This window comes from Indicator indicator, chromosome 29 (assembly GCF_027791375.1).
Source record: "Indicator indicator isolate 239-I01 chromosome 29, UM_Iind_1.1, whole genome shotgun sequence".
In the NCBI taxonomy this organism is placed as follows: Eukaryota; Metazoa; Chordata; class Aves; order Piciformes; family Indicatoridae; genus Indicator; species Indicator indicator.
In genome coordinates this window covers 2666527-2692311 of record NC_072038.1, presented here as the reverse complement: position 1 = coordinate 2692311, position 25785 = coordinate 2666527, and the positions used below count along the sequence as shown (strand labels likewise).

At 57.2% G+C, this 25785-nt stretch overlaps 1 protein-coding gene across 1 annotated transcript in view; it reads right to left on the bottom strand.

The window, feature by feature from the left end:
• Positions 1-25785, bottom strand: part of DNAH9 (dynein axonemal heavy chain 9) — a 243779-nt gene that overhangs the window by 204039 nt on the left and 13955 nt on the right. The window contains exons 8-20 of the mRNA XM_054394050.1: positions 22829-22945; positions 22299-22449; positions 20362-20476; positions 18859-18927; positions 15386-15512; positions 13735-13990; positions 11711-11952; positions 9947-10082; positions 8521-8717; positions 8010-8434; positions 4041-4263; positions 3170-3336; positions 1550-2420 (exon numbers count right to left, since the gene is read on the bottom strand). Of these exons, the coding sequence (XP_054250025.1) occupies positions 1550-2420; positions 3170-3336; positions 4041-4263; positions 8010-8434; positions 8521-8717; positions 9947-10082; positions 11711-11952; positions 13735-13990; positions 15386-15512; positions 18859-18927; positions 20362-20476; positions 22299-22449; positions 22829-22945 (3096 nt within the window). The remainder of the gene's footprint in view (positions 1-1549; positions 2421-3169; positions 3337-4040; positions 4264-8009; positions 8435-8520; positions 8718-9946; positions 10083-11710; positions 11953-13734; positions 13991-15385; positions 15513-18858; positions 18928-20361; positions 20477-22298; positions 22450-22828; positions 22946-25785) is intronic.

The window sequence follows — 25785 nt, the reverse complement described above, 5'->3', positions numbered from 1 at the left end:
GGAGCAGAGGGAAGGGGGCAGGGTGTGGGGAAGCTATTATTAGCCTCCTGGTTTGTCCAGGGGGATTCTTGTGCTGTTTATAAATTGTAAATACCTGTAAATATTGTAACTACTGTGTAGTTGTACATATCCACTGCATTTCATTGGAGATGGGAGTTTTGCTTGTAAATACAACTTCATTTGCTTCCAGCTGAGCTGGTCTGGCAATTGAATGTTGGGGAAATTTTCAACCCAACACACACCTGGAGAAGAGGAGGCTCCAGGGAGACCTTAGACCTGCGCTTCAAGACCTACATGCAGGCTGGGGAGGGACTGTTCAGAAGGGCTGTGGGGATAGGATGAGAGGCAATGGTTTGAAACTGGAGCAGGACAGAGTTAGGTTGGACATCAGGAGGAAGTTAGAATCAGAATCATAGAATCACCCAGGTTGTAAGAGACCTCCAGGATCCTCCAGTCCCACCTATCACCCAGCCCTATCCAATCAACCAGACCATGGCACTAAGTGCCTCATTCAGGCTTCTCTTGAACATCTCCAGGATGATGACTCCACCACCTTGCTGGGCAGCACATTCCAATGGGCAATCACTCTCTCTGTGAAGAACTTCCTCCTAATATCCAGCCCAGACCTCCCCTGGCACAGTTTGAGACTGTCCCCTCGTTCTGCTGCTGGTTGCCTGGAAGAAGAGACCAACCCCCACCTGGCTACAACCTCCCCTCAGGTAGCTGTAGACAGCAATGAGGTCTCCCCTGAGCCTCCTCTTCTCCAGGCTAAACATCCCCAGCTCCCTCAGCCTCTCCTCACAGGCCTGTGCTCCGGACCCCTCACCAGCTTTGTTGCCTCTGGACACGTTCCACTACCTCAACATCTCTCTTGAATTGAGGAGCCCAGAACTGGACACAGGACTCAAGGTGTGGCCTGACCAGTGCTGAGCACAGGGAAAGAAGAACCTCCCTTGTCCTGCTGGCCACACTATTCCTGATCCAGGCCAGGATGCCATTGGCTCCCCTGGCCACCTGGGCACACTGCTGGCTCATGTTCAGCCTACTATCAACCAGCACCCCCAGGTCCCTTTCTGTCTGGCTTCTCTTCAGCCACTCTGTCCCCAGCCTGTAGCGCTGCTTGGGGTTGTTGCGGCCAAAGTGTAGAACCCTGCCCTTAGCCTTGTTCAATCTCATCCCATTGGCCTCTGCCCACCCAGCCAGCCTGGCAAGGTCCCTCTGCAGGGCCCTACTGCCCTCCAACAGATCAACTCCTGCTCCTAAGTTCTGCACAGTGAGTGAGGGGAGACACTGGAAGAGACTGCCCAGGGAGGTGGTTGAGGCCCCAGCCCTGGAGACATTCAAGATCAGACTTGCTGTGTCCCTATGCAGCCTGCTCTAGCTGGAGGTGTCCCTGCTGACTGCAGGGGGTTGGCCAAGATGCCCTTGGAGGGTCCTTTCTAACCCCGAGGCATTTTGTGACCTGGCATTGCCCATGACCTGATTCTGCTCCGTGGAGGCTCTTCCTCAACATTTCCCAACGAGGAGGAAGAATCCCTGGGGCTCCTACCTGGGGCAGCTGTGTCTGTATATCTTCTGAGCCCATGAATATGCTCTCCAGGTGGGCCCAGGTGCGCTGCACTTGGAACCAGAGGCCAATGGCCGAGTCGGCAGCAGCCAGCTTCTGCTGCCAGGCAGACACCTCCTCCAGGAAGAAAGCAATGGACTTGGAGGTCAGCAGGGTCTGCAGCTGCACCTGGTTGTCCTCCAAGGTTTCAATGAGCTCCACATCTGACTTCAGCAGTGGGACGCTGGTCCTGGGGTGAGGCTCGTACTGGAACTGCATGGAGCTCCAAGTCAGCTGCAGCTCCTTCAGCACCTTCTCCATGCTCATCTCCCTCGCGGCTTTGGCCACGATGCCGCGCACCTCATCCTCGAAGTCGTGCAGGTTGAGCTTCAGCAGGTCAGCCAGGGTGGTGTTGGAGTCCATGACAAAGCTCACCCCTGTCAGCTGCATCAGCTGGCTCCAGTGCCTTTTCCTGATGGCAGGGCTCTGCAGCTCTGCCACGGCTCGCAGGGCCCTCAGCATGTTCCTCACCTTGCTGTCCAGCCCGCTGAAGGCATCCCAGGCCCTCACCTCCTTATCCAGATTCCTAATCTCTCTTGCAAACCTTCTACACTCCAGATCCATGTTCTCCACGTTTATTGCCACCCACTTGGTGCTCTGCCAGGCGTCAAGGCTTGTGTTGACAAGCGAGATCATGTCCCAGAGCTCTTTGAGCAGACACAGCTCCTTCCTGCACTGCCTCAGCTGTTTGTAGTCTGGCACCATGACTTCAAAGAGCCCAGCTGCTTCCTGGATGGAGGCCATGGCTGCCTCCATTGCTTTAATCTCCACATGCTTTGCATCCAGCAGCTGATAAGGTTTCTGGGTGTCAAACCTAAACAAAAATGTTTGTTCTTGATCAGTGACATCAGAAACAGCTTCTAAAGCAAACAGAAACCAAAGAGTGTCTTGGTGAGACACAGCAGAGATGAAAGCTCTGCAGTGCACACTGATGGCACAGCCACATGGCACTGCCAGAACCACCTGAGAGTCAGAGAATTGATTGGGTTGGAAATGCTCTCTGAGATCATTGAATTCAACCATGGCCACTAAACCATGGCCCCAAGTGCCATGGCCACACCTTTCTGGAACATCTCCAGGGATGGAGACTCCACCACATCCCTGGGCAGCCTCTGCCAATCCCTGACCACTCTTGCACCAAAGAAATTTTTCCTCCTCACCAACCTAACCCTCCCCTGGCACAATTTCAGGTCATTTCCTCTCCTTCTATCACCTGAGACTAGGGAGCAGAGCTCAACCCCCACCTGGCTCCAGCCTCCTTTCTGGGAGCTACAGAGAGCAATGAGGTCTCCCTCAGCCTCCTCTTCTCCACACTGAACACCCCCAGCTCCCTCAGCTGCTCCTCCTCAGCCCTGTTCTCCAGACCCTTCCCAGCTCTGTTGCCCTTCTCTGGACCTGCTCCAGCCCTCAATGTTCTTCCTGGAGTGAGAGACCCAAAACTGAACCCAGAATTTGAGGTGTGGCCTCACCAGGGCTCAGTGCAGGGGGACAGTCCCCAGCCCTCTGCTCAGCCCCACGAAGCTGCCATGCAGCTGTGCCCTGCAGCACCACTCTGTGCCCTACCTGAATGGTGCTTCCCTGCGGAAGCTCTCCCGGAAGCTCTGCTGCTGAGCCTCGAAGGCAGCACAGCTGCGGCGCACAGCTGCCATCTCGCTGGCCTGCAGGGGAGCCACCTGCTGCTTCACAGCCAGGGACAGCTTCTTCAGGCTGCTCCACTTCTCTGGCAGCTCCTGCAAGCAAAATTTCCTTGCTGGTTGGCAGCATTTGCTGTCAGATATTGGCTGTGTTGGACCTGACTATGGGCACTGGCAGCACAGAAGGCCAAGGGCAGCCTGGGCTGCATCCAAAGCAGTGTGGCCAGAGCTGGAGAGAGAGGATCCTGCCCCTCTGCTCTGCTCTGGGGAGACCTCCCCTGCAGGGCTGTGTCCTAATTTGGGACAACCAACAGAAGAAGGACCTGGACCTAATGGAATCCACAGGAGGCTACAGAGATGATCAGAGGGGTGGAGAACCTCCCCTGTGGGGTCAGGCTGAGAGAGTTGGGGCTGTTCAGCCTGCAGAAGAGAAGGCTCTGGAGACCTCAGAGCAGCCTTCCAGTACCTGAAGGGGCTCCAGGAGAGCTGGGGAGGGACTTTGGACAAGGGCTGGGAGTGCTAGGACGAGGCTTGGAGCTGGGAGAAGGGAGATTGAGACTGGAGAGGAGGAAGAAATTCTTTGCAGTGAGGGTGGGGAGAGACTGGCACAGGTTGCCCAGGGAGGCTGTGGCTGTCCCCTGCCTGGAGGTGTTCAAGGCCAGGCTGGATGAGGCCTTGAGCAAGCTGTGCTGGTGGGAGGTGTGGTTGGAAGGTCTCTTCCAGCCCAATCCATTCTGTGAATCTATGAACCTAGGAATCTGCTACTCACAAATTGGTGTTCACCACAAGTTTCCATTCACCTCCAGTTGCCTGTAGACCTCCTCTGGCAGTGGTTGCTCGTAGGACTTCAGCAGCTCAATGGTTTGCTTCAGGGGCTCAAACATGGCATCAGTGACACTCTGCCTTTCTTTAACAGCCAGGAGGTGTCCCATGATCTCCACCAATCCATCAGAATCACCTTTTTCTACCTTCTTGCTCAAACCTTTGTCAGCAGTTTTGATGAACTCATCCAGCTCAGCCAAGCTGTAGAACACAGAGGTGGAAAGCACAGAATGAGAGCAGCCCCAGCTGAAAGAAACATCAGCCTTAGGCCAGGTAGCTGATGGCAAGGGATTGGGGAAAGGCCTAACCAGCCCTGCCCAGTGCTTGGCAACATGTGGGGCATCAGAACCTCAACTCATGCTCAAAGGAAACCATAGATGTGGTATAGCTCCCCCAAGGAACAGATACATCCATGTCCTGCTGTGAGCTGGAGCAGAGCCCTCCTGCCCAGCTCAGCCTCTGCTCACTGAGGCACTTTCTGCACTTCAGGGCAGCTTGGCACAGCCAGGGGCTGCTGCTAGCATAGAGAACCTGATGGGGACTGTTCTTTCCAAGGGCTGGGCTGCAGACTTGCTCCTAGCTACACCAAGGGCACTGCCACAGCTTGTGCCACACCTTGGGGGGCAGGAAGGCAGAGGTGGTTCCTGTTGGGGGGAGCAGACAGCACAGGGGACCCTCTGCTGCCCACCAAGGGATTGCAGCCCATGGAGGGCATCTTCAGGAGCAAGCTGAGGGATTCCCAGGGCCAAGCCTCTTCTTCCCTGGCTGCTGTCCCAGCAGGACTCTCTCCCTTCCCCAGCAGGACCTCTCCCTCTCCCAGCAGGACCTTCCATCCCCATCCCTGTGATCCTGGATCCAATTCCAGAACCCAGCTCCTGAATCTGGTTCCCATCTGTGGCTGAGCCCAGGCTGGGACTTGCCCAGTGCCTGCCCCCAGCAGCAGTGGTGCCAGTGGTGCCATCAGTGCCATCAGGGGTTGGGTTCCACACTGGTTTCATAGGATCACAGATGTTAGAGGTTGGAAGGGACCTTTGAAGATCATCAAGTCCCACCCCCTGCCAGAGCAGGACCATAGAATCCAGCATAGGTCACACAGGAACACATCCAGATGGGCCTCCAGAGAAGGAGACTTCCAAGGTCTGTGTGAAGGCTTGTGTCTCTGTGTCCCTATCCCATGGCATTGTTCTTCTCTCCATCCCAGCTGGGGCAGTTTCTTTCCCACCCCATCAGTCTCTCTCTTCTTCCCTTTCTCTTCCCCTTGGGAAGCAGAGGGCTTCCTGGAGAGCCTCTGGCACTGCTCTGGTGGCCAGCCCAGCCCTGGCCCTTGACAATAAGTTGGAATTTGTCATGTTGGAGAAAAGGTGTCTGAGCAGGAGGACAGCAGAGAGCTGTGAGCTGAGGAGGGCAGAGCTTAAAGGACAGCTTTCACCTTGTACCCTCCCACACAACAAGATCCCAAAACCAATCTGGGAGGCTGCAAAGCTGCAGCAAACAGGACATGCTCTTCACACTCTGCCTCCTTTCCCAGGGAAACTCCCTGCTGCAGGAGGATGTGGGAGACAAAACTTCACAGCAGCTCAGAAAATCAACGAGGAGAAAACAAAACACCCAGGGACTTGAAATGCACAGGCATGAGGCTGTCTCTCAGGGTGCCTGAGCTCTACATCACTAGAGACAAGAAGAGCATCTGGGGGATGCTTCCCTACTGCCTACCCTGCTATTAATCTCCCCAGCTCCTGGGCACTGCCAGCAGAGGCCCAAATGAGCTCCTGCAGCTCTGCTCCTTTCCAGCCATTCTCTTCTGCTCAGAACTCTAAGTGGCCACTTAAATGCTGTGGATGCTGCTGGGCCAAAGTGCTTCCTGAAATACTTCACCTAATGAAAACTAAGCTGCTGAGCTAGGGACTCCTCCTAAGAACCCTAAATGGTCTAACCACACAAAAACCTCCCTGTGCAGAAATTCCCTAATGGAATAATGGTGCTGAGAAAGACACGAAGGATCCCATCCACCACCCCACTCAGCAGCCCTCACTGCTGGGAGCTGTCAACACTTCTCTGGAAGTGTTTGATTTATTTGTGATCTCTTCAATGGAAACTCTGAAGCTGCTGAGGGGCCTGGAGCAGCTCTGTGAGGAGCAAAGGCTGAGAGCCCTGGGGCTGAGAGCCTGCAGAAGAGCAGCCCCAGAGGGCATCTCAGCAATGCTCAGCAAGAGCTAAAGGAGCTGTGGGGGAAAAGAGGCTGGGGTCAGACTCTGCTCAGTGGTGCCCAGGGACAGCACAAGGGGCACAAACTGGTACCCAGGAGGTGCCACTTGGAGAGGAGGAGTTTGTTGTGAGGGTTCTGGTGGCCTGGAGCAGGCTGCCCAGAGAGGTTGTGGAGTCTCCTTGTGTGGAGAGCTTCCAACCCCCCCTGGGCATTGTGCTCCTGGGCAAGCTGCTGTGGGTGCCATGCTGGAGCTGTGGGGTTGGACTGGATGAGCTCCAGAGGTCCCTTCCAGCCCCACCCTGCTGGGATTTGGGGATTTTGCAAGCATCCCAGCACTACAACATTCTGCAGTGCACCTGCTCCAATAAATCACCCAAGGCATTATCCTGCACAGACCTGGCACAGAGCAACTTTTCAGAGCTGGGAACACCTGAATTGCAAACCTGCACCCAAACCTCCTCCTTTTTGTCACCTTGAAATCACCTCCCCATGACAGCTCACACCAGGCAACCTCAGTCTCTGTTTTTGACACAGAGGGCACTCAAAGGAGCTCTCAGAATCAGAGTGAGTGTCTCCTGGCCTGGACACAGCCTTACTGGGGGCTGATGTCACATTCCACAGAGGGAGCTCAGAGCCCTGGCAGAGGTGAGATCAGCTGGAGCAGGATGAAAGGACAAGCAGATGTTCTGTACAACAGCAGTAGCAGGGCCCAGCAGCATCAGCTCATGGGATGGCAGAGGCAGCAAGAGCTTAGAGCTGCTTGTAAAAGACACTCAGTCAGAGCAGATCCCAGCAGAGACCAGGGGATGGAAGATACAGGAGATGTGATGGCATGAAGTACTTCATGGAGTCCTAGAATGAGTTGACTTGGAAGGGCCTTTCAAGAGCATCCAGTTCCAACCTCTGCCATGGGCAGGGACACCTCCCACCAGCACAGCTTGCTCAAGGCCTCATCCAGCCTGGCCTTGAACACCTCCAGGGAGGAGGCATCCACAGCCTCCCTGGGCAACCTGTGCCAGTCTCTCCCCATTCTCACTGCCAACAATTTCTTCCTCGTCTCCACTCTCAATCTCCCCTCTCCCAGCTCAAAGCCATTGTCCCTCATCCTGGCACTCCCAGCCCTTGTCCAAAGTCCCTCCCCAGCTCTCCTGGAGCCCTTCAGCTACTGGAAGGCTGCTCTGAGCTCTCCCTGGAGCCTTCTCTTCTCCAGCCTGAACAGCCCCAACTCTCCCAGCCTGTCCCCACAGCAGAGCTTCTCCAGCCCTCTGCTCATCTTGGTGGCCTCCTCTGGAGCCTCCCCAGCAGCTCCAGGTCCTTCTTGTGCTGGGGGCCCCAGAGCTGGAGGCAGTGCTGCAGGTGGGGTGTGAGCAGAGCAGAGCAGAGGGCAGAATCCCCTCCCTGTGCTGCTGCTCTCCCTGCTCTGGATGCAGTTCAGCACACAGCTGGCTCTGGGCTGCCAGGGACCCTTGCTGGCTCCTGGGGACTTTGTCACCAACTGACACCACCAAGGCCTTCTCCTGCAGGCTGCTCTCAGCCACTGCTCACTCAGCCTGGATCTGTGCTTGGGATTGCCCTGACCCAGGAGCAGGACAGTTGCAATCCCAAGCACAGATGCAGTGTGTTCCCTTCTGATCTCCTGTGCCAGCCTGTTGGTTTTGGTGTGAAAGGACAAGGCCAAGGGAAGCAAATCGCCCTTTGGTCAGCACAGGTGCCAGGGCCAGGAGGCAGGAGCAGCTCTCACCTGTGTGTGACATGGTCCACCAGGTGCTGCTTGAACACCAAGCTGCACCTCCTGACCACGTTCAGCAGGGACACCTTGAGCGGCCGAGCGTCCACCCTCAACCAGCCCTGGAAGACGCTGAGGGGCTGGATGCAGTTCACCTCCTCGGCGATCCTCTCGTAGGAGTCGATCTGCTCCTTGAACTGCTGCAGGCTGGGCGGCGCCTCAGGGACACCCTCCTCCGCCTGGGCCTCCCCTCCTGCGGCGCCGAGGCGGCGGCCGTGGAGCAGGAGCTGTCTGCAGGACTCCCTCCTGTCGTCCCCGCAGAGGCTGGCGAAGCGCTCCAGGCTGCTGCGGTAGTGGCCGCAGGCGGCCAGCGCGACCTGCACCCGGCCCAGCAGCTCCCTGCGCATGGCTGCCAGCTCGGCCATGGCCTCCACGTCAGCCTGGGGAGGGAGGGGAGCACACGGCTGGGACCCGCGGGACGCCTCTCCAGGGCCGCCCGGCAGGAGGGAGCTCCGCAGCCACGCACCTGGTAGTGCAGGCAGCCGCCGTGCGCGGCCAGCCGCGGCACCAGCGAGGAGGTCCTGTAGATGTCGGCGAGAAGGCTTTCCACCGTCTCATAGAAACCATCGCTTGAGCCGAGCTCCAAGGAGGGATGGAAAACCAACTCCGGCACCACCAAGTCCAGCTGCACCTCAAACAGGGGAGGACGCCCTGCCTCGGGATCTGGAAGGGCAGAGCAGGGATGCCAGGAGCAAAGGGGAGCAAAGCGATCCGGAGCCACTGCAGACGTCCCACCCTGAGATGCAGGCAGGGGCACCAGGCAGCTATGACCACAGACATCCCCTCGCTGAGGCACTGTGCCTGCATGGAGCAGGTGCTGGGAGAACAGCTCCTGGCACCCACAGGAGAAGAGATAAGACACAAGTGCTGGAGGGGAGTCTCAGGGAGGGCAGGTCCTGCAGCTGACCACAGGGCAGCCTGAGAGCTCAGCAAGTCCAGCCCGGCAGCACAGGCAGAACACAACAACACCAGGGACCAAAAGACTTTCACTGGAAACACTCAGCAGTTGGAAACTGCAGGCAGCCACAGCCATGGCATCCTGTGTGTGTGTGGTGCTGGATGGGGAGGGACTGGATGCAGCTCTCCAGCTCTGGCTGCCTCCCTGCAGCCAGGCTTCAGCTGCACACAAGCTGCCGTCAGCAGTCCACCTCCACGGGGGCGTTAGCAGGAGGTCTGATCCTGGAGCCACCTCTTCCCTTCGCTCAAGAGACCTGATCAGTGGTTACACATATCAGGAGGAAGGGGCCAGGCTCTTTTCATTGGTACCAGGCAACAGGACAAGGAACAAGGGGCACAAGCTGGAACCCAGGAAGCTCCACCTCATCTTGGAAACTTCTTTGGTGTGAGGCTGCTGGAGCCCTGGAGCAGGCTGCCCAGAGAGGTTGTGGAGTCTCCTCTGGAGATTTTCCAAGCTCCACCTGGATGTGTTCTGCGTGACCTGCCCTGGGTGACCCTGCCCTGGCACGGTGTTTGACTTACTGACCTGCAGAGGTCCCTTCCAACCTCCACCATTCTCTGATCCTATGTCTCAGTTTTTTCTTTCATGCCTTTCATCAGCAGAAGCAGCTCTTGAGACTCTCCACAACAGCCAGATTGGCTCACCTTGATGCTTTGTGCATGGGAGGAAGGAGATGGCTGATGCCCGGCCACTGCTGCCTCACTGTGGTCTGTCCCTTAACCCCTGCTAAAGGGCATGGTTGTCTCTGTCCCTCCTCCTGAGCAGAGCTTTGCTCCAGATGGGGGGATGGAGTCTCCTACCCTGCCTGGAGGTTTCCTTAGCACTTGCTGTGGAAGGCAGAGCAGAAAGCCAGGAAGAGAGCAGCTCTCCAGAGTGAGGGGAAGCAGAAACCAGAAGCTGGTGAGGCAGGCAGGGAAGAGGAAGCAGCAGGCACCTGTGTTATCCAGGAGGTACTTGAGTGAGCACTCAATGGCACTGAAGAATCCATCCAGGACTATCTCATCCAAGTAATCCACATAGGCCTTCCAGATGTCAGATGCTGGGTCTGCCAGGAAGAGGCTCTGGTTTTCCTGGAAGAAAAAGAAGATTCCTTCAAATACAGCAAGGCTGAGCCTCTCCTCCAAGAGAGCTGCCCACAGCTAAGGACTGATGGCACTGAGTACACAGGCAGCAGCCTCCTGGAGCAGGAAACTAGACAGATACTGCTCAGGGGGTTGGGGGTGGGGGGAGAAGCTGGACGGGAGCCAGCAATGGGCACTGGCAGAACAGAAGGCCAAGGGCAGCCTGGACTGCATCCAAAGCAATGTGGCCAGAGCTGGAGAGAGAGGATCCTGCCCCTCTGCTCTGCTCTGGGGAGACCTCACCTGCAGGGCTGTGTCCAGACATGGAACAAGCAACACAAGAAGGACCTGGACCTGCTGGAGAGGGTCCAGAGGAGGCCACAAAGGTATTCATAGTGCTGGAGCACCTGAGGACAGGCTGGGAGAGTTGGGGTTGTTCAGCCTGGAGAAATCAAGGCTCTGGGGATATCTTGGAAGCCCTCAGAGGAGCACTGGATCTAAAATCTCCCTCCAGGACAAGGTGCACAACATCTGACATGCAGAACTCCTTGCTCCATGCAGGTGAGGAGCAGAGCTTTGGGCTTTCTCCTGGCCTGCAAAGAGGATTCTCAGCTCTGCAAGCCACTGGAAAGCACAGAGCCTCTGGCCAGCAGCTTTATTCCTGACACTCAGCTTCTCCCTGCGCTATCAGCATCACCTCCTGCTCAACAGAGGGACAAGAAGCTGCAGCAGCCAGGCCAGCCCCAGGCAGCCTCAGCTCTGTTTCCAGTGAAGCATTTCAGAGGGATTTTCCCAGCGGGATCCCAAAGCTTATGCACGAGTCCCCTCTAGTGGCTCCACAGCAGGCAGGCCTGGGAGCCAGGCTCCGTTCCAGGCTGCAGCTGCTCCTGTTCCTGGGTGCCCAGCGGTGCCCAGGCAGCAACCCAGCGCCACACAGCCTCACCAGTTCCCCCTAAAGACCAGGTGTGACTTTCAAAGGAGGCAAGGGGATAACTGTCAGGTGAATCACAGGATCACAGAGTGGTAGGGGCTGTAAGGGACCTCTGGAGATCACCCAGTCCAACCCCTTGCCAGAGCAGAGTCACCCAGGGCAGGTCACACAGGAACAGATCCAGGGGGGTTTGGAAAGTCTTCAGAGAAGGAGACTCCACAGCTTCTCTGGGCAGCCTGCTCCAGGCTCTGGCACCCTCAAAGTAAAGGAGTTCTTCCTCATGTTTGGATGGAACTTCCTATGGTCAAGTTTATGCTCAGTAGCTCTTGTCCTGCCCCTGGGCACCACTGAGCAGAGCCTGGCCCCATCCTCCTGACAGCCACCCCTTAGATATTTGTAGTCATTGATGAGATCCCTCCTCAGCCTCCTCTTCTCCAGGCTCCCCAGCCCCAGCTCTCAGCCTCTCCTCACATGAGAGCTGTTCCAGTGCCCTCAGCATCTCAGTGGCTCTGCACTGGACTCTCTCCAGTCTCTTTGTCCTTCTTGAGCTAGGGAGCCCAGAACTAGACACAAGGCTCAATGTGAGACCTCACCAGCACAGGGCAGAGGGGCAGCTCTGAAGCAGTTCTGGACACTGTGACCAGAGCAGAGGGGTACACAGAGCCTATGAAAAGCCAGCAGAGCCCTGTGGAAGGTCCCCCCTCACCCTCAGCAGTGAGTGAATCCTCTGCCCTGACTCTCTGACCAGGCTGTAGTGTCTCTCCAGCTGGCCCTGGCAGTCCTCAAGGCTCAGCAGGGCCTCCTTTTTAGAATCTTTCCTCTCAAAGATGGGTGCCACCCACGACTGCACCATGGTCTGGATCTCCTCCACATTGTTTCTGACTCTCTCTGTCCTCTGCTCAAGGTCCTGGATAGCATCCATCACCTTGGAGATGTGATCCCAGACACCTGGTGGGAAATGAAACAATGGAGTCCTCATTTTCAGAGCTGCTGGGCCAAGGTCCTGCACCCCCTCCTTGAGACCCAGTGGCCTCATGTACTCTCACCCATCACAGACACCACCTCAACAACAGAGCCACTTCCAGCTCCCTCCTGCCCAGCCTAATGGCCTTCTGCCTTCTGCCAGGGGTGCCACCACCCTGGGGGTGTCTGACCTCCCACCTCCCTCTGCCCAAGTTTGATCTCTCACTGACTGCTACTGGAGAAAGGCAGCCTGGGGAGGATGCATAGGGCAGGCTGAGTATACCTGCCACCATCAGCACTGCCCCCCAGCACGGCTGTGCCAGCCCCAGGTTCTGCACCAGCCCCAGGTTCTGCATTTAGATGACCTTGGGCTTCCCCTGCAGGAAAATCCCTTGACTGTGTGATGGAGAAAGAGGTTTTTAGTGTGAGGATTTCTGCTGTGTGTGTTCCCAGGAGAGGACACCAGCTGCTGTTCACACCACAAGCCTGATGACAGAATTATGGACATCCCACCTGGGAGCAGCCTGTCCTCAACAGGAGGACACAAATTGTCTTCCCTGGCTCTGCTCTGCAGTTAAAACTGACCAAGCAAAGTCACTGCTTCAGGCAGCCTGGAGTCATGGTGCACAGAACCCACCTCCAGCTGCAGCATTTCCTCCTGCTGGACAAGCTGCTGAGGAGGCCCTGGCTCTGACTGGGACAAGTCACAGACTGATAGAATGAGTTAGCTTGGAAGAGACCTTCCAGGCCATCCAGCCCAACCCTGAACGCAGCACTGCCAGGGTACCACCACCAGAGCATGGCCCTCAGCACCACATCTCCAGGGCTTTGAAACCCCTCCAGGGATGGAAACTACACCACTGCCCTGGGCAGCCTGGGCCAGGCCTTGACAGCCCTTTTGGGGAAGAAATTGTTCCTCATATCCAACCTAAACCTCCCCTGGGGCAACGTGAGGCTGTTTTCTCTTATCCTGTCACTTGTTCCTTGGGAGAAGGGTCTGACTTCCACCTTACTCCAACCTCCTCTCAGGGAGTTGTAGAGAGCCAGAAGGTCTCCTCTCGACCTTCTTTTCTCCAGGCTAAACAACCCTCTCCCAGTCCAGCCCAGTGATGATAGTTAGGCGAAGGACTGCCAGTCCTTGCACAGCTGGGTGAGCAAGCAGTGCCTCAGAGACACAGGCACACAGCAGGTCACTTGGGCTGGCACAGGGAGGAGATGTTTCCAGCCCACCTTGTCAGCTCCTGCAGACCCCCCTCTGGCCATCTGCTAGGTGACACTGTGCACAGGGCAGCCTCTGCTCCCCAAATCCTGGGGGGAGCAGGACCCTGTGACAACCCCAGCAGATCAGTGGAACATGGAAAGGGGCAGGCAGGCTAGGGGCTGCCCTTCACAGGATCAGAGAATGTCAGGGGTTGGAAGGGGCCTCTGGAGATCTTCCAGTCCAACCCCCTGCCAGAGCAGGACCATAGAATCCAGCACAGGTCACACAGGAATACATCCAGACAGGGCTGGAAAGTCTCCAGAGGAGACTCCAGAACCTCTCTGGGGAGCCTGCTCCAGGACTTTGTGACCCTCACAGTGAAGAAGTTCTTCCTCATGTTGAGGTGGAACCTCCTGTGCTGCAGTTTACATCCACTGCCCTTCATCTCCCCAGTGCTGGCTCTGCTGGCAGCTGCAGCTGGGCAGCAGCTGCTGGAGGTCGGGCACATGGGGAAGGTGCTGAGCACCAGGTGTGTATGCCCCTTGCCCCAGCACAGAGCTACTCACCCTCCATCTTCCAGTTCAGGCTTTCTTCTGCTTCTTTCAGCTTCAAGTCAATGTCCTGCAGCTGTTCCTGTATGAGAGGGTATTCAACCTCCAGCACTGTCTTCAGGACCTTGTTGTAGCTGCTCACCATCAGCTCCAGCCTGGCCACCAGCTGCCGGTAGGACTCCTTGCAGGAGTAGATTTCTGCTGCGGTGGGTGGGATGGCTCCCACCTGGCTCCCAGACAGGTATCTCACCTCCCTCAGCACTGACACCAGCTGGGGGGACAAGGCAGAGAGCTCAGCACAGGACAACCTCTCCACTCACCTGGCAGAGCCTCTCCGGGCAGCTCCAAGCTGCTCAGGGCTCCCTGCAGCCTCGGTCACAAAGCTGCATGCTCTGAAAAGGGCCTGGACACCTCCTGGACCACAGCACCCATCCCCCAGGCATCTTTGCCTCTGGTTTTCTTCCCAAGCAAAGCCAAGACAGCTCTGTTAACTCCCCAGCCAGCAAACTGAGCAGGCCCTAAGAGCATTGATGATGACCTCTGCTCCTGTCAGCTGTGCTCAGAAGAGTCTTTCAGCAAGGAGGTGTCTGCAGCAGAGCCCAGCACTTCCCTAGCTGGAAGCTAAGATGGCTCCACGCCTGCTGCTGTGCTGGGCATGGAAAATAAAACCAACCACAGCCCCAAACCCAGGGACTCAAATCCTCCTGTGGCCACCTTCTGCTGGAGCCTTCTCCCAGCCCAACCAAAAGCACTCAGTGCATGGCTGAGTGGTGCTGGGGCTGGCCTGAGTGGGGTTATTGATTCAGGATGGGGAAGGACAGTGCTGGGGACAGGCTTGAGGGGACAGAGAAAAGATCTCAAATCTGCTGTAAGCCTTCCCACAAGAAGGGAAATTCAAAGCCACAATGTTGCAGGAATAAACCAGACCTCTCCTGGGCCTTCTATACCCTTTCAGGAAGCTCAAACTTCAGGTACGTAAAACCACCTCTGTAGATCCTAGAATCACAGAATGGGTTGGGTTGGAAGGGACCTCCAACCCCCTGCCATGGGCAGGGACACCTCCCACCAGCACAGCTTGCTCAAGGCCTCATCCAGCCTGGCCTTGAACACCTCCAGGCAAGGGACAGCCACAGCCTCCCTGGGCAACCTGTGCCAGTCTCTCCCCATCCTCACTCTCAACAATTTCTTCCTCCTCTCCACTCTCACTCTCCCTTCTCCCAGCTCAAAGCCATTGTCCCTCATCCTGGCACTGCCAGCCCTTGTCCAAAGTCCCTCCCCAGCTCTCCTGGAGCCCTTCAGCTACTGGAAGGCTGCTCTGGGGTCTCCCTGGAGCCTTCTCTTCTCCAGGCTGAACAGCCCCAGCTCCCCCAGCCTGTCCCTTTAGATGATGCCCCGACACTCCCCACACCAGTACCAAACCTGCTCTGACACCAGTTCCACACCTGGCTCCTGAGGCACTGTCTGCCACTGGCTTGGACAAGAATTGGCTCTGCTGGAGCTGCACTCCTGGTGCTTTACCAGAGAGGGGAAGGCAAGCTGCCATTGCCTATCACAGAAGGGGTTCCATGGAGCCAGCAAAGATCCAGCAGCAGTCCCAGCAGAGCTCTGTGCACTGGGCACAGATCAGAGCCCTGCCTGCAGGCAGGGAGGCTGGCAGGGCTCTTACCTGTGGGTCAAAATTCACTGCCAGCAGTTTGGTGTCTGGATCTCTCCGGAGGAGAGGCTGAGTGAGGTTGTACTGGGATTTCTCACAGACTGCCTGGGACCAGTTCATGAAGAGCTTTTCCTGGTACCTGCCAGAAATAAGACAGGAATGGGGCTACCAAGGCCCAAGGCCTGGAGCCAAGCGAAAGCCAAGGCTTCACTGAGGACTGGGGAATGTGAGCAGCCATGGAGAACAACTCCACACACAGCAAGGCCACTCAAAATAATTCAGCCACTCAAAAACCAGTGGTAGCACCAAGCCAGGAGGGCAAATCTCTCTGAAGCAGTATTTCTAGCAGAGGCTTCAGCTTTGGAACCAGCCTGTCACAAGCATCCAGCCTAAAGGAGTGGATGAGCAGTCACTGGGCATTTCTCCTGTTCAATATCTTCATTGATGATCTGGATGAGGGAATTGAGTCCACCATTAGTAAGTTTGCAGACAACACCAAGCTGGGAGCAGGTGTTGATCTGTTAGAAGGTAGAAGGGCTCTGCAGAGGGACCTTGCCAGGCTGGACAGATGGGCAGAGTCCAACAGGATGGCATTCAACAAGTCCAAGTGCTGGGTGCTGCACTTCGGCCACAACAACCCCATGCAGTGCTACAGGCTGGGGTCAGAGTGGCTGGAGAGCAGCCAGGTGGAAAGGGACCTGGGGGTACTGCTTGACAGCAGCTGAACATGAGCCAGCAGTGTGCCCAGGTGGCCAAGAGAGCCAATGGCATCCTGGCCTGCATCAGGAATAGTGTGGCCAGCAGGAGCAGGGAAGTCATCCTGCCCTGTGCTGAGCTCTGGTTAGACCACACCTTGAGTGCTGTGTCCAGTTCTGGGCTCCTCAATTTAGGAAGGACATTGAGAGACTTGAAGGTGTCCAGAGAAGGGCAATGAGGCTGGGGAGAGGTCTGGAGCACAGCCCTGTGAGGAGAGGCTGAGGGAGCTGGGGGTGTTCAGCCTGGAGAAGAGGAGGCTCAGGGGAGACCTCATTGCTCTCTACAACTACCTGAAGGGAGGTTGTAGCCAGGTGGGGGTTGGGCTCTTCTCCCAGGCATCCAGCAGCAGAACAAGAGGACACAGTCTCAAGCTGTGAGGAGAAAGTTCTTCACAGAAAGACTAATTGGCCATTGGAATGTGCTGCCCAGGGAGGTGGTGGAGTCACCACCCCTGGAGGTGTTCAAGAGGGGATTGGACATGGCACTTGGTGCCATGGTTTAGTGATCATGAGGTGCTGGTGACAGGTTGGACTTTGATGATCTCTGAGGTCTTTTCCAACCTTGTTCATTCTATGATTCTATGATTTCCAAAGTGTCTAAGCAGAACAGGTGCCTCAGCCAGAGCAGACACCAGGGATGGATGCAGTTGCCCTCACCTCTTACAGAGTGACTGCAGGGAACACAACAGCTCCAGGGATATGCAGCTCTTGAAGAGCTCAGTGACACCACTGGGGATGGAAACACAGAGGGCTGAAGAGGGCTCTGGTATGTCTGGAACAGGTTGCTCAGAGAGGCTGTGGCTGTCCCCTGCCTGGAGGTGTTCAAGGCCAGGCTGGATGAGGCCTTGAGCAAGCTGTGCTGGTGGGAGGTGTCCCTGCCCATGTCAGGGGGTTGGAACTGGATGATCTTTGAGGTCTCTTCCAACCCAACCCAGTCTGTGCCTCTATGAACCTCACACACCATGGACAGTCCCAACCACCCAAGCAACAAAGCCTCTGCATCCTGGTGTCCCCTGAGCACTCTGGGACATGTCACCCAGAAAACACCACCCCTGCTGAAGTCCCCCAGCACTGACATGATGCTGCAGCCCTTCAGCACCTCTGTGGGTTGGGTCCCTTCTGAAAGGCTGCTCCATGATTTTAGTCATCAGGAAGAGGGCTCCCTCCAGAGCCCTGCAGCACACAGCAGCCAGCTCAGCTCCAATCTCTGCTGGTGGAGAGCAGGCCCTGAAGAGCCATCTCAGAGGTGGCTCTTCCCAAGAGAAAGCCCAGAGCAAGCAGCTCAGATTTCACAGGGGCAATGAATCCCACTCCAAACTGTGCCACAGAGACAGGACAGCCCCTGGAAATCTTCTGGGGATGGGCACAAGGGAAGTGAGGCTTCTGCTCAGAATGACAGAGTTACTGAGGCTGGAAAAGACCTCTGAGATCACCAAGCCCAGCCTATGACCTAACACCACCACATCAGCTAAACCCTGCCACCAAGTGCCACAGCCAAGCTTTTTTTTGAACACCTCCAGGGATGGCAACTCCACCTCCCTGGGAAGTCCATCCCAGTGCCCAATCAGCCTTCCTGTGAGGAATTGCTTCCTAATATCCAACCTAAGCCTCCCTGGCACAGCTTCAGGCCATGCCCTCTTGTCCTGGCACAAGTTGCCTGGGAGCAGAGCCTGACCCTCACCTGACTGCAACTGCCTTTTAGGTAGTTGTAGAGAGTGATAAGGTCCCCCCTGAGTCTCCTCTTCTCCAGGCTGCACACCCCCAGCTCCCTCAGCCCTTCCTCATCAGCCTTTCCCTCCAGCCCCCTCCCCAGTCTGGTTGCTCTCCTCTGGCCCTGCTCCAGCACCTCAAGATCCTTCCTGAGGTGAGGGGCCCAGAGCTGCACACAGTGCTCCAGGTGAGGCCTCACCAATGCCATGTCCAGGGGCAGAATTCCATCTCTGCTCCTGCTGGCCACACTATTCCTGATGCCATTGGCCTTCTGTGCCCCCTGGGCACACTGCTGGTTCCTGTCCAGCTGTTGTCCCCCAGCACTGCCAGGTCCCTCTCTGCCAGGCTGCTCTCCAGCCCCCAGTCTGTAGCCTGCATGGGGTTGTTGTGGCCAAAGTGCAGGTCCCTGCCCTTGGCCTTGTTGAACCTCATCCCCCTGGCCTCAGCCCATGGGCCCAGCCTGGCCAGGTCCCTCTGCAGCATCCTCCTATCCTCCAGCAGATCCACACTGCCTCCCAACTTGGTGTCATCTGCAATTTACCAATGGCAGACCCAATGCCTTCATCCAGGTCATCCATAAAGATGTTGAACAGAACTGGGCCCAGACCTGAGCCCTGGGGCACACCACTGGTCACCAGGCACCACTCACAGCCACTCTCTGTGCCCAGGCATCTGGCCAGTTCTTAACCCAGCCAAGGGTGCCCCTGTCCAAGGCATGGGCTGCCAGCTTTTGCAGGAGGATGCTGTGGGAGGCTGTCACAAGCCCTGGCTTTCTACCAGTGCAGCTTCTCCACCCATAAACAGGGTTTGGCCCAGCACCTCTGCCAGGGTGCACAGCCCTGGTTCCTCCCATTTCAAGGCATCCCAGAAAGCCCATGGCATAAGGCACCAGGCTTCCTCCTCTCTCACCAGGAAATGCCCTCTGGCTTGAAAGGAGACATTGCAGGCCCTGAGCTGGCAAAGGTGCTGGCAGAGAGCTTTGAGGAGGACACTTCCAGCCTTGCCTGAGCCACCACCTACCTGTCGAGCAGCTGGACCATTCCTTCATACTTCTCTACCACCCTTCTTGCTTCAGCAGGGTCCAGGCAGCTGGTGGCACAACAGACAAGGTCAGCATTCTGCTCAGCTCTCAGAGGCTGCATTCAACCTTCCAGGAACATCCAGCACTGTGGGAGGGCCCTGACTGGGGACCTTGGATCCCACCCCCTCCCATCACCCCAGATCATGTTGCTGTACAAAGGCTACCCAAGCTGGGACCCAAGCTCCGTAGTGTGCCCCTTCTCAGATGTCTGCATGGCAACCTGCAAACAGCAACCAGGTCCTGGGGTGGAGCAAAGGCTCAGTGCTGCTGGGGGGTACTGGTCCCCCCAGTACACTGAATGGTCCCAGTTTAACACACAGAGCCTGGCAACCTCAGCTCAGCAGCCAGCACTGCCTCAGAGCACAGAGGCTCAGAAGGACTTGCACCAGCACTTGGCTCCTGGAGAAACAGCCACTTGTGACAGGTTGTTCGAGGCCTCATCCAGCCTGGTCTTGAATGTCTCCAGGGACAGAGCCTCCACCACCTCCCTGAGCAACCTGTTCTAGTGTCTCCCCAGCCTCACTGTGCAGAACTTCCTCCTGATGTCCAACTGCCCTGCTGCAGTTTCAAACCATTGCCCCTCGGCCTATCCCCACAGCCCTTCTGAACAGTCCCTCCCCAGCCTGCCTGGAGGTCCCCTGCAGATATTGAAATGCAGCTCTGAGGTCTCCCTGGAGCCTTCTCTTCTCCAGCCTGAACAGCCCCAACTCTCCTAGCCCATCCCCAGGTGCTCCAAGATGCTCCAGCACTATGAACATCTTTGTAGTCTCCTCTGGACTCTCTCCAGCAGGTCCATGTCCCTCTTGCGTTGGTTGTCCCATATCTAGACACAGCCCTGCAGGTGAGGTCTCCCCAGAGCAGAGCAGAGGGGCAGGATCCTCTCTCTCCAGCTCTGGCCACACTGCTTTGGGTGCAGTCCAGGCTGCCCTTGGCCTTCTGTGCTGCCAGTGCCCATTGCTGGCTCCTGCCCAGCTCCTCCCCCACCAGCACCCCCAAGGCCTTCTCTGCAGGGCTGCTCTCAATCTCATCACCCCCAGCCTGGATAGGTACTGAGAGTTGCCCTGACCCAGGTGCAGGACCTTGCCCTTGGCCTTACTGAACCTCATGAGGTTCTCCTCAGCCACCTCTGCAGCCTGCCCAGACCCCTCTGGATGGCTCCCATCCCATCTCTCAGCCTTACCAACCACACCACTCAGCTTGGTGCCAGCTGCACCTTGCTGAGGCTGCCCCAACCTCCTGTGATATTGCTGCAGTGCTGAGCAGCACTGGTCCCATCACAGAGCCCTGAGGGACACCACTCATCACCCATCTCCATCTGGGCACTGCACACCTCTCTGGGCATTATTTCAGCTGTAACCATGGCTGATGCTCAACCCAGCAAGCAAAGCAGAGTGATGAGAGCAGAGAGAGGCCACCGAGGCAGCCAGCCGCAGGCCACGCACCGCTGCGGGAGGCTGCTCAGGCGGCCCAGAGGCAGCTGGATCCTTGCTCGCAGCTCTTCAGCCCAGCACAGGGCTCCAGCCACTGGGGGCATGTTCCTGTGCACAGGGGGATGTCCTGGGGAGGCACGGAGACAGCACCTGAGTGAGAAATGCACTGGGAACCCCACAGGTACCCCCACAGAGACTCACCAGCACAGAACTGCTCTGATTTCCTGCCTTGATCATAGAGTCACAGAACAGTTGGGTTGGAAGGGACCTTCAGGAGCATCCAGCTCCAACCCCTTGCCATGGGCAGGGACACCTCCCACCAGCACAGCTTGCTCAAGGCCTCATCCAGCCTGGCCTTGAACACCTCCAGGCAGGGGACAGCCACAGCCTCCCTGGGCAACCTGTGCCAGTCTCTCCCCACCCTCACTGCAAAGAATTTCCTCCTCACCTCCAGTCTCAATCTGCCCTCCTCATGTTCTGTGCTGCCAGCATGGGGTCCCCCACCCTCACTGCCAAGAATTTCTTCCTCATCTCCACTCTCAGTCTCCCCTCTCCCAGCTCAAAGCCATTGTCCCTCATCCTGGCACTCCCAGCCCTTGTCCAAAGTCCCTCCCCAGCTCTCCTGGAGCCCCTTCAGATACTGGAAGGCTGCTCTGAGGTCTCCCTGGAGTCTTCTCTTCTCCTGGTCTTCCTTCATTAACTCAAACATCTGACACAGGTCTGTGGCCAGGGCAAGTTATTTAGTGCCTCTGAACCTTGAGTAAGGAGCTGAGCTCACAGGGGGAGCCTGGCACACATTGGGAACTGAGCAGGTGCAGAGGGCTGCACCCCCTGCTCCCCACACACCCTGATGGAGGCATTGCTGACCAGGAGCTCCTTCTGCCCATCCCCCCTAACACCCACACAGCTATACCTACCAGGTTCTCAGCAGGTGTTGGCCTCTTCTCCAGGACCCTCTCCATTCCCTTTGTCACCCTGCCTGCTTCCAGCCTCTCCTGCACTTGCCTGCTTCCAGCACAGACTTCCTGAGGCAGGTAAAGAGGTTGCTGTGCACAAAGCAGTCCCTAATCCTCACAGTCTGGCAGAAGTCCACACAGCCCCTCCTGTGCCAGCATCCATGGGAAATAACAAACCTGGACAGGGCTGCTCAGAGCCTGGCTGCCAAGCCCCACTCTCCTGCTTTGCTGTGCAGCATCACAAGGGAGCCCCAACAACTCCACACTGGGGAGCACAGGAGCCAGGCTGCAAGTCCCATGGGGTGCTTGAGGCAGCACCAAGTGTGCAAAGATGCCTCTGGTCCCAGCCCTGCTGGGGGAAAGCTCCACTGCCAGGCACACACCAGGGACACACAGTGGAAAAGGAGCACTTCCCTAAAGGAATTTTGCCTTTCCTTAGGGCAACAAAGCTGGGGAAGGGTCTGGAGAACAGGGCTGGGGAGGAGCAGCTGAGGGAGCTGGGGCTGTTCAGCCTGGAGAAGAGGAGGCTGAGGGGAGACCTCATTGCTCTCTACAGCTCCTGAGAGGAGGCTGCAGTCAGGTGGGGGTTGGGCTCTGCTCCCTAGTCTCAGGTCAGAAGGAGAGGAAACGACCTCCCCCTGCCAGGGGAGGAAAAATTTCTTTGCTTCCAGAGTGGTCAGGGATTGGCAGAGGCTGCCCAAGGAGGTGGTGGAGTCCCCATGGCTGGAGGTGTTCCAGAAAGGTGTGGCCATGGTGGGGTTGGGTTGGGGTTGGACTGGATGCTCTCAGGGGACTTTGCCAACCCAAACAGCTCTATGATTCTACTCAGAGCAGACTTTTCCAAGGTGTTTCCATCATCACCAGGAGCTGTAGAGGCTAAAAACATTCAGAGTTTGGGAAGTTTTGGTTCCCTTAGAAAAAGGCAAATTGTTTGCCCCAGATTACTGCAGAGAGTTTCCTGCCCAGTGAGTTCCCTGGGCACAGGCTGCTCACCCAGCTCCAGCTCTGCCTTCGTGTGCCTGGAGTAGAGCAGCCGAGCGTGGTCCAGGGCACTGCTGACCATGTGGAGCAGGACAGAGTATTTGTCAGCAGCATCTGCAGCAATCACTGGGCGCTCCAAAAGGCTTCCAAACATCTCCAGCAACTGGGGGAGGGGTGGGGGGAAGAGGCAGGGAAAGAAAAGGGAAAAAAAACATAACCCAAATTTGTAGGTGCATCAAAAAGAGTGTGGCCAGAAGCTCACAGAAGGCTCTTTTGCCTCTCTACTCTGTATTAGTGAGGCCCAAATCTGGGCTCCCCAGTGCAAGAGGGACAGGGAACAGCTGGAGAGAGGCCAGGGGAGGCTCCAGAGATGCTGAGGAGCCTGAAGCAGCTCTGTGAGGAGCACAGGCTGAGAGCCCTGGGGCTGGGAGCCTGGAGAAGAATCCCTCCCCAGCTTTCCCTACTGGTGCAATTCTGACCAAGGCAAACCACAGGTGCCTCCATTTCCCTCCTACAAAATTGCAAGGACACAACAGCCAAACCTTGAAGGTGTGCTCCAGGTCTGAGGCATCATTGAAAGCCTGGATGAAGACAGTGCCCAGGCGCCCGTCGATGTCTGCTACCTTCTGCTGGAAGGCAAAGGTGTCCTGCTCAAAGTCCTGGGGGAAGGCAAAGCAGGGAGCTGTGAGGCTCAGAGAAGGGACCTGCAGCCTCCTGATCCAGAGGTCACCTCTCTCAGTCACCAGGAAGGTTGGTCAGAGGAGAGGACAACCTTCAGCTGCTGCAGTAGTGCAAAGCCTCACAGAGCCTGAGGACATTGCTGCAGTATCCCACAGCCAAGATCCTGGCCCTCCAGGATGGATCTCTTGGTCCTGAGGGCTTTCTACCAAGCACTAACTTCAGCCTAGAGGCAAGATGGACTATTCCCAAACACTGTCCTCCTGTGTCCTGCTGTGGCCTGAGCACTACAGCATCATCCAGAAACCCCACAGGTGCCCTTGCTGACTCCAGCTGCAGGCTAGTCCCAAGTCAAAACAAGCCTGGGGGGCTGGGAATGAGCTGGGGGGAAGTGAGGCAAAAACAAAGGCAGTTTGGGAACACTGCCACAGGTTGTCCTGAGAGGTTGTGGAGGAGGTTGCAGTACCTGAAGGGGCTCCAGGAGAGCAGACTTTTGACAAGGACTGGGAGTGCCAGGATGAGGGACAACGGCTTTGAGCTGGGAGAGGGGAGATTGAGAGTGGAGAGGAGGAAGAAATTGTTGAGAGTGAGGGTGGGGAGAGACTGGCACAGGTTGCCCAGGGAGGCTGTGGCTGTCCCCTGCCTGGAGGTGTTGAAGGCCAGGCTGGATGAGGCCTTGAGCAAGCTGTGCTGGTGGGAGGTGTCCCTGCCCATGGTGGAGGTTTGGAACTGGATGAGCTTTGAAGTTCCTTCCAGCCCAGACCACTCCATGAATCTATGAAGCCTCCACCCTTGGGCACATCAAGCTTTGGAGCTACTTAACCTGACTGATCACAGCCCTGCCCTAGCTGAGCCTGGTTTAGGCAGGGAGGAGTTCCAGGTGACCTCCAGAGGTCTTTTCCAACCCCACCAGTTGTATGTCTGTCATTTCCAGTGGTTTCTGGCACTGCTTTTCCTGCTCCAGCTGGAGCAGATCCCTTGAAGCTCAAGTGTAAAATCCTGGTTTGTTTTCCTGCAGCTCAAAGCCTGAACTTGACACCCTGGGAGGCTTCAGTCCTTCTGTCCAGCCTTGGTGGCAGCCACTGCAAGCAGGGCCCTGTGTCCCTTCTGCCAAAGGACAAAGCACAGGGCACCAGCTGCTGCCATTGGTACTGCTGAGCTCCAGCTGCTGCCTGAGCTAAAGGAACAGCTCTGGAAGGGAGCAGAGAGTGCAGAACTCAAGCACTGAGAGAAGCCTCACGACTCAGACCCCACACAAGGCCATGGGGTCACTGACACCAAGGCAGCTCCTGGCAGGGACACTGCCACCGCCCTCTGTGCCCTGCCTCCGGGAGCAGGGACCTGGAGCAAGCAGCGCTCCGGATCCTCCCGGCAGCGCTGGCACCTGCCGCCCCCTGCAGACAGCCTCTGGAACTGCAGGAGAAAAAACAGAGCCAGCACCACAGCGGGCAGGAGTCAGCACCACAGCGGGCAGGGCTCAGCACCACAGCGGGCAGGGCTCAGCGCCACAGCGGGCAGGACTCAGCACCACAGCGGGCAGGAGTCAGCACCACAGCGGGCAGGGCTCAGCACCACAGCGGGCAGGACTCAGCACCACAGCGGGCAGGGCTCAGCACCACAGCGGGCAGGGCTCAGCACCACAGCGGGCAGGAGTCAGCACCACAGCGGGCAGGGCTCAGCACCACAGCGGGCAGGACACAGGACACAGCACCCCAGCAGGCAGGGCTCAGCACCACAGCGGGCAGGACACAGCACCACAGCGGGCAGGGCTCAGCACCACAGCGGGCAGAACTCAGCACCACAGCAGGCAGGGCTCAGCGCCACAGCGGGCAGGACTCAGCACCACAGCGGGCAGGACACAGCACCACAGCAGGCAGGGCTCAGCAAGGGGAGGCAAGGCACAGCAGCTCTGTGACCCTCTGCCAGTTGTGTGCTAAATGCCAGCCTTGTATCCCACTGCCAGTCCTGTGTCCTACTGCCAGCTCTGTGTCCTTCTGCCAGTCCTGTGTCCCACTGCCCAGCCTGGTGTCCCACTGCCAGCCTGCCCACCCCTCACCCCAGCACAGCCCCTTCTGGAGGGAGCAGAGCAGGAGCCTGCTGGGGCAGGAGCTTACCCCAGGGGGACCTCCCCCTTAGGTCTGCCATGAGCAGGTGCCCCCCCTGCAGTGCCCAGCTGGAGCTCCTCAGCATGGAGCTTCCCCATGGCCACTCCAGGGTTAAGTCTCTGTGGTGGTAAGGCCATGACACACGGCCAGTACAAACCCAGACAGGCCTCAAGATGTCCAGAGAGGTCCTTTCCCTCCCCTCCTTCCTGCCACAGCACCAGAGCAAGGCGGGAAAAGGAACAAAGGGGCCAGGCCCTTGCCTGTCTGGTAAACAAGATGCCAGCTGGGGTCAGAGCAGGAAAGCTCCACAGATACGAGGTCCTGGCCTCTGCCTGTTACGGTCATAGCCTGGCAGAAGGCTTTCCATTGCGTGGCTGCATGTTAGCTTTAGTGCCCCACTGGACCAAGTGACCTTGCAATCCCAAGCACAAATCCAGGCTGGGCAGGGACTGGCTGGAGAGCAGCCCTGAGGAGAGGGACTTCAGGGTGCTGGGGGATGAGAAGCTCAACAGGAGCTGTCAGTGAGCACTTGCAGCCCAGAGAGCCAAGCAGAGCCTGGGCTGCAGCAAGAGAAGTGTGGCCAGCAGGTCAAGGGAGGTGATTCTGCCCCTCTGCTCAGCTCTGGTGAGACCCCACCTGGAGTACTGCATCCAGTTCTGGAGCCTCTGTTACAAGAGGGATCTGGACATGCTGGAAGGTGTCCAGAGAAGGGCCAT